Consider the following 14,380-nt stretch of genomic DNA (forward strand, 5'->3'; position numbering starts at 1 on the left):
TGTGTTAGTAAATACCAAGTATAAGTGTTGATCAGAAAGGCAGAGTAGTCATGAGTTTATAGATCTACGTTAGACTTATGATTTTGAATGAAGAGCCTGGGATATTCATAGAGTTATGAGTTTAACTAGGCAATTAGGTATAGTGAGGGGGTGAATAATACTTAGGTTTTGAAAGAAAAGGTGATGATAGATTATAACTAGGTAGACTAGGAGATACACATTGACTACTTGTCATAAGGTCTTAGTGGGAGAGTATTTCTTAATTTCACCTAGTATTTGTAAGTAAGTATAGTATGTAAGTAGTGCGTGATGTACGTGTTAGTACTAGACCCAAGCTTGAATTTGAGATGAGTGTTGTGAAGAAAGAGGGGATAGCATTATGATTGTGATCGTGCTAGCTTTAAGATTTGATCTAGTAGGTTTGACATGGAGTATGTGAGGAATTAAGATGTTAGCTTACAATAATGTGAGTGGTACAATTGTGGTATTATGATCCTTAGATGAGAGCAGTGAAGTATGGTTGAGTCACTAGATAAGCAAGTGCATTAAGAAGTGTACCCAAGATCGTATATAATCAGATGAGGTTCTAATTAGGTCTATGATTTTCAATGTGTGCTTAGATAGTATATTTTAGTATTCAATGTGGAGTATACAGATGTAATCATCCTTTATTACCCTTAAGAGTTTGGTCGAAGTGATCATATATAGACAATGATAAGCCTTCTAATTATAGTTCAAGTGTCCTCCGGTAAAGTAGATATGAACTTATAAGAACAGTATTAGCAAGCTAAGGAGGAAAAGTGAGACGATTAAGAGTTGAGTAATATGGCTTTATAAGATGGTGCGGGTGATGATTATAGAAAAACCTCCATAAAATCAGGATGAAGTTAGAAAAAGCATCTCAGAAAGAACTTATAGAAGGAATCTTAGTACCTGTACTTAGAGAGTTCAGTAGGCATGAAATTGACATTTTTCTGAGTATTAGAGTAAAGCAAATATAGACCAGTTTGGAGAATGTGGAATAGGCTCATAGCCTTATAGTGTCGGCTTCAGACCTAAAGGGAAGATAATGAATGAGGAACCAAGTCAACTGATGAGAATCAGATAGTGATGTATTCAAAAAAGAAGTTTTGGTGACATATCAATTCATTCCTACTCTAGCGCATTCCTCAAATTTCAATCATTATAACACCCTATTGATATCCTGCATATTAGCAATATATTCATGACTCATACACTTCAGACACATTTACATCTATGCTTAATTTTCAGAATAAGTGAGAAAGACGGAGGTGTGAAGTGAGACGTTTTATGCAGTAAGGGGTGAGGCGTAAGTCCCGAGACACGAGGTGTAAGTCTCATGGATTTACGGGTCATATATCTCATGCATCTTTAATTTTATAATTCTATTACAAAGAAAATAAGCAGAAATAAGACTTTCAATAATTATACAAATAAATTTAAATAAATCACCAATAATACAAAAAACATTGAAATTGTTATTTGAGAAAGCTGATAACAACACAAAAAAATGATAATAGTCGAGATAATCTTTAAAAAAAAATTCATTCATCTCTACATTTACTAATCCTTTCCACCTTCAACTAATACTGTAGTGATTATTGTTTATATATTTTAAAAAAGAAAATGATAAAACGAGTAAGAGTAATAACAAAGAATGAATAAAATTGCCTAAGGAACATAATGTTATGAATCTCTATCATATTAGTTTGAGGCACAATTATCTAAAAAATTATTTATGGCATTTTCTATAAGAATTATTTTATTTACTTATATATTTTAGCAAAAATTGCTACAACCGGAAAATCTGATAGCATTACGTATAAATATCATTAAACCATAGTACAAATATACATTATAGCAAAATTACTTTAAAATTAATTAAAAACAAAATTAACTAGGTACGTTTTTAAGTCTGGAACTTACGTTTTTATGTCCAGGGCTTACGCCCTATGGATCTGCACCTTCAATTTGCGCGTCAGAACGTTTTTCGTACGACCTGCCTCGAAAATATTTTTGAAAACACTGATATTAATTATCTAAATCATGATTAAAATTTTGATGTAATCAAGTATGCCATGTGTCTTCAATCCAAGTAAAAACTTGGAGAAAATAGAGAAAAACAATGGAGAGGACCCAGATCCAGGGTAGAATAGGGCAAACTCCTAATAGGTGAAAGTAAGCCCCACCCCGCTCTGTCCCGTTCTACCCCTTTTATATCCCTATTTGTGTTGGTAGAAGAACTGTCGAATTACTTCCAAACTCAAGTAATTGACATAATATATATATATATATATATATATATATATATATATATATATTTGTTTGTTTGTTCCTTTTCATTTTTGGGAAGTGATTGATTTCATATATCAATTGTTATTGCACATGTTCATTTAAGGTTTAATATTCCTTAATCTATTCTTCATTTGCTAGGAGGATTTACATCATTTGATTTCATTAATTAGTTTATTATTCCACTAGGTGTATCAAGAATCGTATCAAACTAATAAAAAAAAGTAGACATGGGATATTTTTCTTAAGAACTCATGCTGAGTAAGATGCTAATGAAACCCAAAAAGAAGAAGTCTGCATTTTGGAAAGTTAAAAATAAGTTGCAAATAAAACATACATGAAAATTATTTGAAAACTCTAGATAGGCTCTAGATCACAGACTTTATTGAGTCACTCACACATAAAAACACAACAAATAGAATATATATGATATTTATTTTAAAACTCTAGGTGGAGTTAGATCATAAATTTTATTTAGTCACTCATGCGTAAAAACATACTCCATAATCATGATCACTTCAAGTCATAGCTCTCAAGGAATTCAGTTATACATCTTCTTATAGCAGCACAAACAATTTTGAGAGCCAAAATCATCTTCTAGGCAAGGAGGCCGAGTTTTTTCATTCTGGTACCACTTTTCCCTTTCTTGCATTAGATCATTAATGAAACTATCTATGGTTTCTCTTGTAATGCCTGACATAATGAGCTTGTTTGAGACTTGGTTCTTTCACATACAGGACACAACCAAAGCAGACGAAGAAGAAGAAGATGAAGATGGAAGAGAGAGAGGCAACACATTCAACATTGGGCTCAAAAATGCCCTAATATGTTCACTGTACAATTATAGTTATATATATATATATATATATATATATATATATATATAGCTAGTTAGTTTGTTAACTGACTAACTAATTTGTAGTTAGTTAGTTCTAACTAAAACGGCTGGAAATGACCAGATTGCCCCTGCTTCTAACTAATTCTTTTAACTTCTTTAACCATCTTCTTTACATCTCAACACTCCCCTTCAAGCTAGGAGGTGCAAAAATGTTCAAAACTCCTAGCTTTGACAGAAGATAGTCATGTTGAACTCTAGGAAGCCCTTTGGTCAATATATCAGCTGGTTGTTCTTGAGTTGGTAGGTAGTCGACTTTGATCATGCCTTATTGCAATCTTTCTCTAATAAAGTGACAATCTATCTCTATATGTTTTGTTCTTTTGTGATATACTGAATTTGCTGCAATCTGAATTGGAGCTTTGCTATCACTATACATCTGCACTGGTTCTTCAACTTTAGCCCCCACTTCTTTCAACATTCGTAGCAGCCAAACAAGTTCTGACACAGTGGAAGCAATGCTTCTATATTCATCTTCAGCTGAACTCCTTGATATTGTGATCTGTTTCTTGGCTTTCCATGATATTAATGAATTTTCCATCTTAATCAAGTAGCCTATGACTGATTTTCTAGTGAGTGCACAAGCTGCCCAGTTTGCATCACAAAATGTAGTGACTTGGTTGTCTGATTGACTGGACAGTAGTATACTTTATCTAGATTGCCTTTTCAAGTACCTGACTACTCTTAGTGTTGCATCCATGTGGGATTTCTTTGGATGATTTAGGAATTGGCTTAATGTTTGAGTACTGAAGGCTATATCTGGCCTTGTTATATTGAGATACAAAAGCTTACCTATGAGTTTTTGATATGCTGCTTGGTCTATCAAAGGATCATGTGACTCTTCTTGCTTCTTGTTCACATGGTCATCATACTGCCTTGATGTGCGCTTGATGTTGGCATCTATAGGTGTTCCTGCTGGCTTGGCTGCAGTCATTCCTACCTCTTCTATAAGCTTAATTATATACTTTCTCTGATGCATAAGTATCCCTTCTGTGGATCTTGTAAATTCAATCCCTAGGAAGTATTTGAGCTCTCCTAAGTCTTTCATCTTGAAGGCCCTTTGTAGAGCCTCCTTTGTTTCTTCTATCATCTTTAGGCTGCTGCCAGTTATTAACATATCATCTACATATACAAGTACAATTACAATACCTTCTGTTGACTTGTTGATGAATAAGGAGTAATCATATTGACTTTGTTTAAACTTGAAAGACATGAGAGCTTTAGTAAGTTTGTGGTTCCACTGCCTTGGAGCTTGCTTGAGTCCATAGAGGGACTTTGTTAGTCTACACACCTTCTCCCCTTGACTGACAAATCAATGAGAAAGCTGCATATAGATTTCATCCTGCAGGTCTTCATATAGAAAGGCATTGAAGACATCCATTTGATGAATGTGCCATTTTCTAGAAGCTGCAATAGAGAGAATAGCTCTAACAGTCACTATCTTCACAACAGGAGAAAAGGTTTCTTTGTAATCAATTCCTTCTTATTGGTTGTATCCCTTTGCAACTAACCTTGCTTTGAACCTCTCTATTTCACCTTTGGATTTGGATTTGACTTTGTAGATCCATCTGCAACCAATAGGCTTCTTTCTTGCAGGTAAGGAGGTGATATCCCAGGTATTGCTGCTTTCTAAGGCCTAGATCTCTGCATGCATAACTTCAACCCATCTTGGATTCTTGACTGCTTCTGCATAGTTGGTAGGTTCAGTCACAGATGAGGTAGCAGCAATAAAGCACTGATGAGAGGGTGAGAGATGAGAATAGCTCACATATTTGGACAAAGAATATTGGACATTCAGGGAAATAAAATCCTTCAGCCATGTAAGAGGTTGTTTAGATCTTGTAGATCTTCTAGTACCAGTTGAACCTCTTGTATGGGATACCTCAGAGCCACTTGCATCAGTGTGTGACTATTTATGTATCTCAGGTTGCTGCACACAGACTTGTTCACCACCACCTGGATCCACACATATATCCCCTTCTGACATCACAGATGGTGCATTACCTGGGACTATTAATGGAGACAGTTGACGCAGTTGTTGATTTGTCTCACCTAGTCCTTGAAGGTTGTCTACAAATAGCTGATGTTTAGCAGAACTGTCATCCTTGGCAAATGGAAATATGTCTTCTCTAAAAGTAACATCTCTGCTGACAAAGAAGGAGCTATTGTGCAAATCAAACAGAATATATCCTTTATGCACTTCAGAGTATCCCATGTGAACAGCTGACTTTGATCTCGGCATGAGTTTATCATGTTCAGTGATGTTCTTTGCTAGGTCTATATAGCCAATTGTCCTCAAATGAGATAACACTGGTTTTCTACCATAAAGTCTTTCATAAGGAGTGTGGAACTCAAGCACACTACTGGGAAGTCTGTTAATGAGGTAAGCAACAGCTAGTACATAGTGACCCCAAAATCTGATAAGTATTTTAGCTTGAAATCTTAGGGCTCTTGTTACTTCTAGCAGATGTCTATGTTTTCTCTCAACCACATCATTTTGTTGAGGAGTGTAAGGACAAGATCTTTGATGTATAATACCCAGTACTTTGAACATACTATCACATACTGAGTTAACAAACTCAGTACCATTATCAGATCTTAGGACTTTAACCACTTTGCCAAACTGATTCTTAGTATACTGCAGGAACAGTTTAAAAGACACACACACATCTGATTTTTGTTTAAGTAAAAATAACCAAGTCATTCTTGAAAAATCATCAACTATTGTAAGAAAGTAATTATTGCCATCAAAAGTAGTTGTATTATAAGGTCCCCAAAGGTCAACATGTATCAAGTCAAAACAACTACTACTTTTGATGATGCTAGAAGAAAAAACAGGTCTGGTTTATTTTGCAAATGGACACACTAAGCACTTAGACATCTTACACATACTGCCTTTATTCATAGTAAACATCTTGACAAGTACAACTGAACATACATGTCCAAGTCTTTGATGCCATAGCTCCATGTCTAACTCCTTGCCTGTTGAATGAGCATCATCAACAGTATAAGCAAAATCCTTAATGTTACTTGCATTACCTTGAGTTAATTGTCTCCACAGCAGATACAAGCCTCCCTCTTCTCTATCAACTTCCTTCACTTTTCCAGTGTAAGTCTCCTAAAAAACACAAAAATCAGGGAAGAAGGAGATTGAGCAACCTAACTCCTTGGTTATTTTGCTGACAGACCTTAAGTTATACTTGAACTCTGGTATATGGAACACATTAGTTATCACACTTCTAGATGATAGACTACAAGAACCAATGTGAGTTACTTAAGTTGTACCACCATTTGGTAAACACACATCCTTAGGAGTGTCAAGTTTTAGGATAGACTCCTTTAGTAGCATCTCCAACTTGAAAGCCATATGGTGTATTGCACCTGTATCTACAATCCACACATCACTTTTTTTATTTACAAATAAGGCTTTACCTGCATTGTTTGCCTTATTGCAGTCAAGTGCAGTGGCTTTTGGATCTGACTGTTGACTCATCATCTTGAGAATTTGTTCATACTGATTTTTTGTGAATATACAACCCTGAAGTAGTTGCTTGACATCTTTGTCAGCTTGACTTACAGTCTTGTTCGAAAGAGAACCTTCAGCTGGTAGTTTGTCTGTAGTATGTTGTGCTGTGATATTTCTGCCCCATACTGATTCATCAGTCACATTTGCTTTCAAACCATAAGAGAAATTAGTCTCAACTGACTGCTGAGGTTGACTAGTAAGGCCAGTAGTATCAACATAGGCAGTGTTTGCACTTTGTACCTTCTTTTTGGACTTGAAATCTGGTGGATACCCAACAACCTTATAGCAGGACTCTTTGGTATAGCCTCTACACTTACAAAAGTTATAGATTAAGAATGTATTCTTCTTGAATCTATTACTGCTACCTGAACTGCTTCCAACTCTAGAGTACATAGCAACTGAATCTGGAATGGATGAATATAATCCTAAATTGTTGATGCCTGTAACAACAGCCTTTTGGCTCTCATCTCCTACTATCATAGCATATGCTTGATTGATAGTTGGTAGAGGATCTATCATGAGAATCTGACTCCTAGCTTGATGGTACGAGTCATTCAATCCCATTAGAAATTGATACAACATTTATCTATTCATGTGAGCTACAAATCCTCTGGATATTTCACAGTTGCAATAAGGTGAGGGTACTAACACTTCAAACTCATCCCACAATGCTTTCAGCTTAGTATAATATGCTGATATAGAAGTTGTTCCTTATTGTAAAGTGGTTATTTCTTTATGTAAGTTGTAAGTTCTTGATCCATCAACTCTGTCAAACCTCTCTTGCAGATCAGTCATGTTATACCCCGCATTTTGATATTTTTGGATAATTCGAGAAAAATCGCGGGAAGTTTAAAACAAGGTCATATTTTATTTTGTTTAGCACACAAGTTGCTTATGAAAATTATGAATTGGAAATATCAAGAATGGCTAGGGGAAAAAAAGGTATGGACTTGATCACCACTAGGGCCTAGTTGGCCATCCATAGTGATGGCCAAAGCCCATATGGATTTTTAAAAAACAAAGAAGAGAAAAAGGCCCAAAAGATGACTTATTAGTCATCTTGGTTTTTTTTATTTTCTAGAAGCTTCAAGAAAAAAAAAGAGAAAAAGAAGTAGATAAGTCCAAAGATGACTTAGTAGTCATCTTATTTTCCATTCCTAGAACTTTCAAGAAAGTTGGAGAAAGAAAGAAGGAAAAAAATTAAGAGAGGAAAAATTGGCATAGCTAGGGATTTCATCCCTTGAAATCTTATTTCAAAAATTATTTCTTCTAGTATTCCAAGCAAGTTGAAGGCCCTAATCAACATAGAGTGATTGTTGGAACAAGAAGACTATTCATTCTTGCAAGGCACAATTCTAGCCAAGTTGAAGAACTAAGTGGAAAAGGTAAGGTTTCAATCTTCTTTATATGTTATGGATGGTTGGTATATGTTGTAGAGTGAAGAAATGGATGAAAAATTCATGAAAATATGCATGTAGTTGTGTGGCCAAATATGGGGGTGGTTTGACAAGTTATGGTGAATTGATTATATTTAGTGTTTTAGTTGTTGTTATGGATTCTATTTTGCTAATAAAAGCTTAAGGATCCTTATAAAGTTGTAGTAGTTGGAGACTTATTTTATAAGTTTGTAAATTTAATATAATGTTCTTGCATATATGGAAGCTAATATTGTTAGTATGATGTGGTTAGTGTGTAAATTATTGGGTTGTGGTAATTGAAATTGAAAGAAGGGATTAGATTGTTATTGTTCTTATTGGAATTGGAAGGTCTTGGAGAAAGTAGTATATTAATTTGGTATGGTTGTGGTAAATTGACCGAGTTGAAATCTCGGATTGTTGTTGATAAAATTGGCCGAGTTAGATTCTCGAGGATGGTGTATTTATAGGGGAAGTGCTGTCGAAATTTCGGTAGATAAAATATTAGTTTAGAATGAGGTTCTTGGATACCTATAGCTAATGTTAGCATTCATTAATCTTGTTATAGATTTTGGAAAGGCCAAGAGTTAAGTGGGGTGACTAAGGAAGCGGACAAGGTATGTAAGGCTTACCTTTTTTTTTCAAGGCATGATTCCGATGTCATGGTTTCATAAGTGCTTCCATATATTCTTTGTTTTCAAAAGCTAGGTGTCAATGGTCCCAAGGAAATGATTACTTTTTCCTATAACCCGTCAATGTTTTCCAAAATGTCTATAGTTTTCCAAAACAAAGGTTTACAGTATTACAAGCTTTTATGACAATGACGATGGATATGTTTTACAACGACATTGATGATGTCGAGGATGAGAATATGTTTATGATGGCTATGATAAGAACGGCTTCATGTATGTAATGTTTACTCTTCTTTCTCTTAGCATGTTTTGACATAAGTATATAGAGCTACTCTTTCTTTTGGCATGGGTTTTTATGAAACAAGTATATGACATTTTACACAATTTCAAGGAAGTCCTATTCGTAGAGCCACTAGGATGGCCAATTTCCTTGAGTTTCCAAAGGATATTTTCTCGTGCTTAGATATGTGTATATGATTCCAAAAGTTTTATTGTGATATAATCCATGGAAATTTTCGAAAGGTACTTGACATGAATCTTGTCCTGATTTTTGAATCATAGCTCATTCCGATTATTCTACGAGTCTTGAAAATTGGTCCTATGTGCATATGTATACGATTTGGCGTCTTATGAGACTGTGACCTTATTCTACGTTCTCTTAATATTATCCTTCGTTGATAATCTCATCTTATAATGATTGTTCCTTCAAGGTGAGACAAAGCGATCATGGTTAGTCTATAATACAATCGGAGGTTACCGACCTTCCGTCACTCCGATAGATACATGACTTTCGTTGAGCTCTCGTGCATGCTGTCTATATGTATATGTATATGGGGGATATGGGGAGGTGTATATGTGGCGCTATAGATGCATTCCCACCTGATCAGTTGGAGTAATTTTCATCCCAGACGCGGGATGCCCGGACGCAGGACATATGTGGGCGAGCCGACGTTGTTCGGTGATATGAATTTTATTTTCTATGTATATGAAAAAGAAATGTTTTAAAGGAAAGACAAGCATGCATGGCATCCGGCCTAAAAGGCACTCATATGTACAGGTTACTTTCTTATCTCATTATATGTTCTATGATTCTATGATATGGTTGTTTCTACCTTATGTTCTTTATTATGCTGATTTTCATGCCTTACATACTCGGTACATTACTCGTACTGACCCCCTTTTCTTCGAGGGGCTGCGTTTCATGCCACGCAGGTACACTCAGACGAGTAAAAGCTATTATAAAAGATGTTCCAGTGAGGTTAGCAACTCCACTTGTTCCTGGAGTGCGGCCGAGTCAGAGTATATGCGATATGATGTTTCGTTCAAAGTTAGAGACTTTGCAGACAGAGTTGTGGGTATAAAGTGTCAGCTTTGTAAGCGGCATCACTAGCCGTTATGTTATTATGTCGTATGTCACGAGTTTCATGGGATGATAGATTTTGAAAATAATAATAATAATTCGGGAAGCTTAGTTATGTTTTTTTCATTTCTTATTGATGTAAAAGTCTAAGGAGATTAAGTATGTACTATGAAGCAGCGGGTTCTTTCGGCTCCAAGCATGGGGTCGGGTGCCCATCACACTCTATTAATATCGGGGTGTGACAAGTCCACACACTCGAAGCACTTGAAGCAAACGCAATACCACTAAGCAAACTCTTAGAGACTGAGTTCATTAGCCACGAAAACACAATCGCATTTACCCTTTCCCATTGGCCCCATACTTCCTCACTATATATTTCTTTCCTGCATGTTCCATCTACTAGCCCTAACTTGTTTCTTCCTAACAGAGCCAGTTTGATTGATCGATTCCATAAGGTGTAGTTTTCAACATCTTGCACCTGAAATGATATGATGTTAATACCACTCACATCTGTAGGGCTAAGAAATAGAGGATGGTTTAGTCAATACCTTGTCCATTGTTACTTGCAAAGGTTGCATAAACAGGTATACCAACTCGTTGAACATTGACATGAGTTTGATTGAGATATTGAATTGGATCGGTGGCTTCACCTGCCATTTCTTCAACCTTTTGAATTTTTTGTTGCGGAAGTCAATGTTGATTGCAATTTTAGCTTCTATGAAGCTTAGATCTGCAAAAATGAGCTAGAAAAATTGGATGAATCTTTGACTCTGATCTCGAGTCTTTGACTCTAATATGTGCAATCTTCACAGTGATCACTTTGATGGAAGCTCTGATACCATGAGCTTGTTTGAGACTTGGTTCTTTCACATACAGGACACAACCAAAGTAGACAAAGAAGAAGAAGATGAAGATGGAAGAGAGAGAGGCAACACATTCAACATTGGGCTCAAAAATGCCCTAATATGTTCACTGTACAATTATAGCTATATATATATATATATATATAGCTAGTTAGTGTGTTAACTGACTAACTAATTTGTAATTAGTTAGTTCTAACTAAAAAGGCTGGAAATGACCAGATTGCCCCTGCTTCTAACTAATTCTTTTAACTTCTTTAACCATCTTTTTTACATCTCAACACATAACCACAAGATGTGCTATGCCTCTTAAGTAACACAATTTCCACTGACGAATGAATTTATGGTCACGAGGTCGTTCGAAAATGACAATAATGCTAAACTCATTAAGCGTAACGCTAATTCCTACTTTAAGAAGTCGGTCTTTCAAATATCGGGCATTTTCAATGCACATTATAGAATCCTGTTGCAACGCAGCATGTCCTTTCATGCTTAAACTGTACCATAAGAATATCGCTGTCAAGCCATTTCGACCACCCATAATTGCTGTATCTATTGAGGCAATATACTCAATATCTGAGAGGCTACTAACATAACGTTTCCTTGTTATTTGAATGCCACAAGGCATTGGACATCCCAAGAATTTGTGGCCTGAAACTGAAATACTGCCGATTGACTTCTTGAAGGTAATTGTTTTTTCCTATTGTCAAAAACCGTAAAAAGAATAAACTAGGTCATTTTCTATTTGTAGCCTTGATGGAAAATCTTTGAAGGAAAAGTGAACTTACATGTCTGATATAGGGGAGAATTAACCCACATAATGCTGCATCACAATGGATGTAATACCTGTCACTTGAATAACCACAATCTCCAAGTATTTGTATGACCAAATCGAGATCATCAATAGCTCCTTTGAAGGTTGTTCCTATAAACACATACTTAAAAAGTTTAATATGTACTATAGGATCTAAGAATATATATTTACCAATATTGATATTGATGATGGCGGGTTTGTTCTTGTTGACAAGTAACTTTGATCTCAAATTTTCATAAACAATCTCTCCATTAACTAAAGTGTTAATAGTTTCTAGCTCCATTCGATACATTCTTGCTGCTTTGAAGACTGAGTAATGTGAATCCGATGATGCATATAATATTCCACTTGAAAGTAGCTCTCTTGTGCACATATATATATATTGTTCAAATGAATGGTGAAAGTGAATCACATCATTGAAACATCTCCGAATTTAATTTTAATTATGAATTTAGATTTAATAATTATTAATAATATTTAGTGGCTTTAATTTTATATATATATAATTATATTTCGTATTTAAAATATTGAATTTAGATAAACTGGTAGCCCATTCTGAAAGTGACACTGACCCAACCAAAAGACCATGGAGAGTGCCCTCAGTGCCGCCATTAGTACTGTATCCCCAATATTCATCCTTCTCAATTTCCCAGAGCTGCGCAAACCATTCTAAAACAGCCACTTCAAAATCTTTTGAATGAAAATCAATAGGGCTTTGAGTGAAGGGATCTCCAAAGTTATTCAAGTGGAATTGTAAAAGTGGTGCTAAAATAGCATGATGTTCATAATATATGTTTGTTGGATAACCTGTAAATTAACATAACCAAACATATTATGAACAAAGATTATTTAATTTGGCCAAACCAAAAATGCTTATAAGTTTAAAATAAGTTAGGAATGAGTAATGTATAACTTTCGACAAAGTCTACTCAATGTTTTAGGAGTCCTCTTCCTTTTATATCCTAGTCTATAGAGATTTTACCTCACTTAATGTTTGTTTGATTTTGTTGAGTAATAAAGTAACTGTGTTTGTAGAAAAGACTGAGCATATGCTTACCTATATAATACTTTTTCCGCTTGGACAATGTCTCCAAATATTGAGTCAAAATTGTGTCCAGTTCTTGGGAAGGTGTTTCATCTTGAATATTAGGTTCCACCACACTGAGACACAAGTTCTTCCTTGGCTGGGATGGTGCATCGGTTTCACTTACCATTAAATCAAGCTCCTTTTTCATTACCAAAAACAAAAAAAAGATTCAATCAAAGATATGCTTTATGATTTAATCACTGAGTATATGGTTAATAAATGATGAAATGGTTTTGAACTTGAAATAGACATATATGTAATTATATGCTCCGAAAGAAAATATTAGAAAAATTGAGCATGTACCTTTTGAATTCCTATTCTTAGAGCTAAAGAGGTGTGTGTATAAAATTATGGAGAATCAGAATGGTCTCTAAGAGATGAAAGTTTTGTGCATCTCACAACCTTTTAGCTCCCTTCAATTTATAACCATGAAAGTTGCTTTGCCTTCCTAACTTTTGTTTGACTAATTGTGGAAACAACATTAATTGTCTATCTTTATCATAATTAAATCTAAATTTGAGAAGAGCGAAGGGTGATACTAGTTTGCGCCGAAAAGAGATAAGGTGTCACAATAGAAAGATAGAGAGGCTAGGAAATATTAAAATTTAGGAAATATGATTGGTAAAATGTTAAAGTCACTGTTATATAATTAGGAATAAAATAGTAATTTCTAATATAATCTTATTGGGTTATCGGTGTCACCATTAACCAAAATTTCAAAATCATAAACCGAATCGACAACCAATAAAAATATTTACAAAACTATTTAAAAATTGTTAATCCAATAACTCAATATCGATAAATTAATCATATTTTCTTGGTTCGATTTATCGACTAAAACCAATTTTTGCACATCCCTATTGACGGTTAACTGTTTCCAATTGTTGCATGTCTCATGACAAAGCAACAGAATTCAAAAGTTAAACTAATCCCTCCATTTCATATTAAGTGAATTTTTTAGGGATTTTTTATTGTTCAAAATAATTAAATTGTTCAAAGTTCAATATAGATGTTTGAAACGTTTTTCCTATTTTTCCTTTCATGTAACACCCCCTAAAACGTTGTATGCGGTGTTTCAATTCTCGACGAAAATGATATTATTTCTGTATTTTGGCATAACTTTTCATAGAATAGTCCACATTAGGTGATTCAAATTTCTGAATAACTCCAACGACATTACCTACAATTTTTATGAATACCATATCTTAAGATTCAGAGGATACGTAGGTCAAATAAATTAATTTTTACAAGATATGGTGTTGCGACGAAATGGAATGTTTGCAGACAAAAAATCATATCTCACGGTAGGTGCTCCAAATCGGTTGATTCTTGAACGACATGAAAGTATACTTCTATATCTACAATTCATAACACCAAATCCTAAATAGGAAGTTATCTTGTTCAAACGCAGCTCCGAAAAAGGGTATTCTGTTAAAAGAAGGTTCATCTCACCAACCATGGAAAGATCAAAATTCATT

General features: G+C 34.8%; 1 protein-coding gene across 1 annotated transcript; it reads right to left on the bottom strand.

Annotated features, from left to right (window-relative positions):
* Positions 1–2,854: 2,854 nt before the first annotated feature.
* LOC129890647 (histidine decarboxylase-like) lies at positions 2,855–13,050 on the bottom strand. Its single transcript, XM_055966157.1, has 6 exons — positions 12,873–13,050; positions 12,388–12,622; positions 11,987–12,177; positions 11,790–11,926; positions 11,294–11,701; positions 2,855–3,019 (listed from the first exon to the last, which is right to left on the bottom strand). Exons 1-6 carry the CDS (start codon positions 13,048–13,050, stop codon positions 2,855–2,857), a joined length of 1,314 nt encoding a protein of 437 aa, XP_055822132.1.
* Between the last annotated feature and the right edge of the window lie 1,330 nt (positions 13,051–14,380).

Source organism: Solanum dulcamara, chromosome 5, assembly GCF_947179165.1.
Source record: "Solanum dulcamara chromosome 5, daSolDulc1.2, whole genome shotgun sequence".
Taxonomy (NCBI): Eukaryota; Viridiplantae; Streptophyta; class Magnoliopsida; order Solanales; family Solanaceae; genus Solanum; species Solanum dulcamara.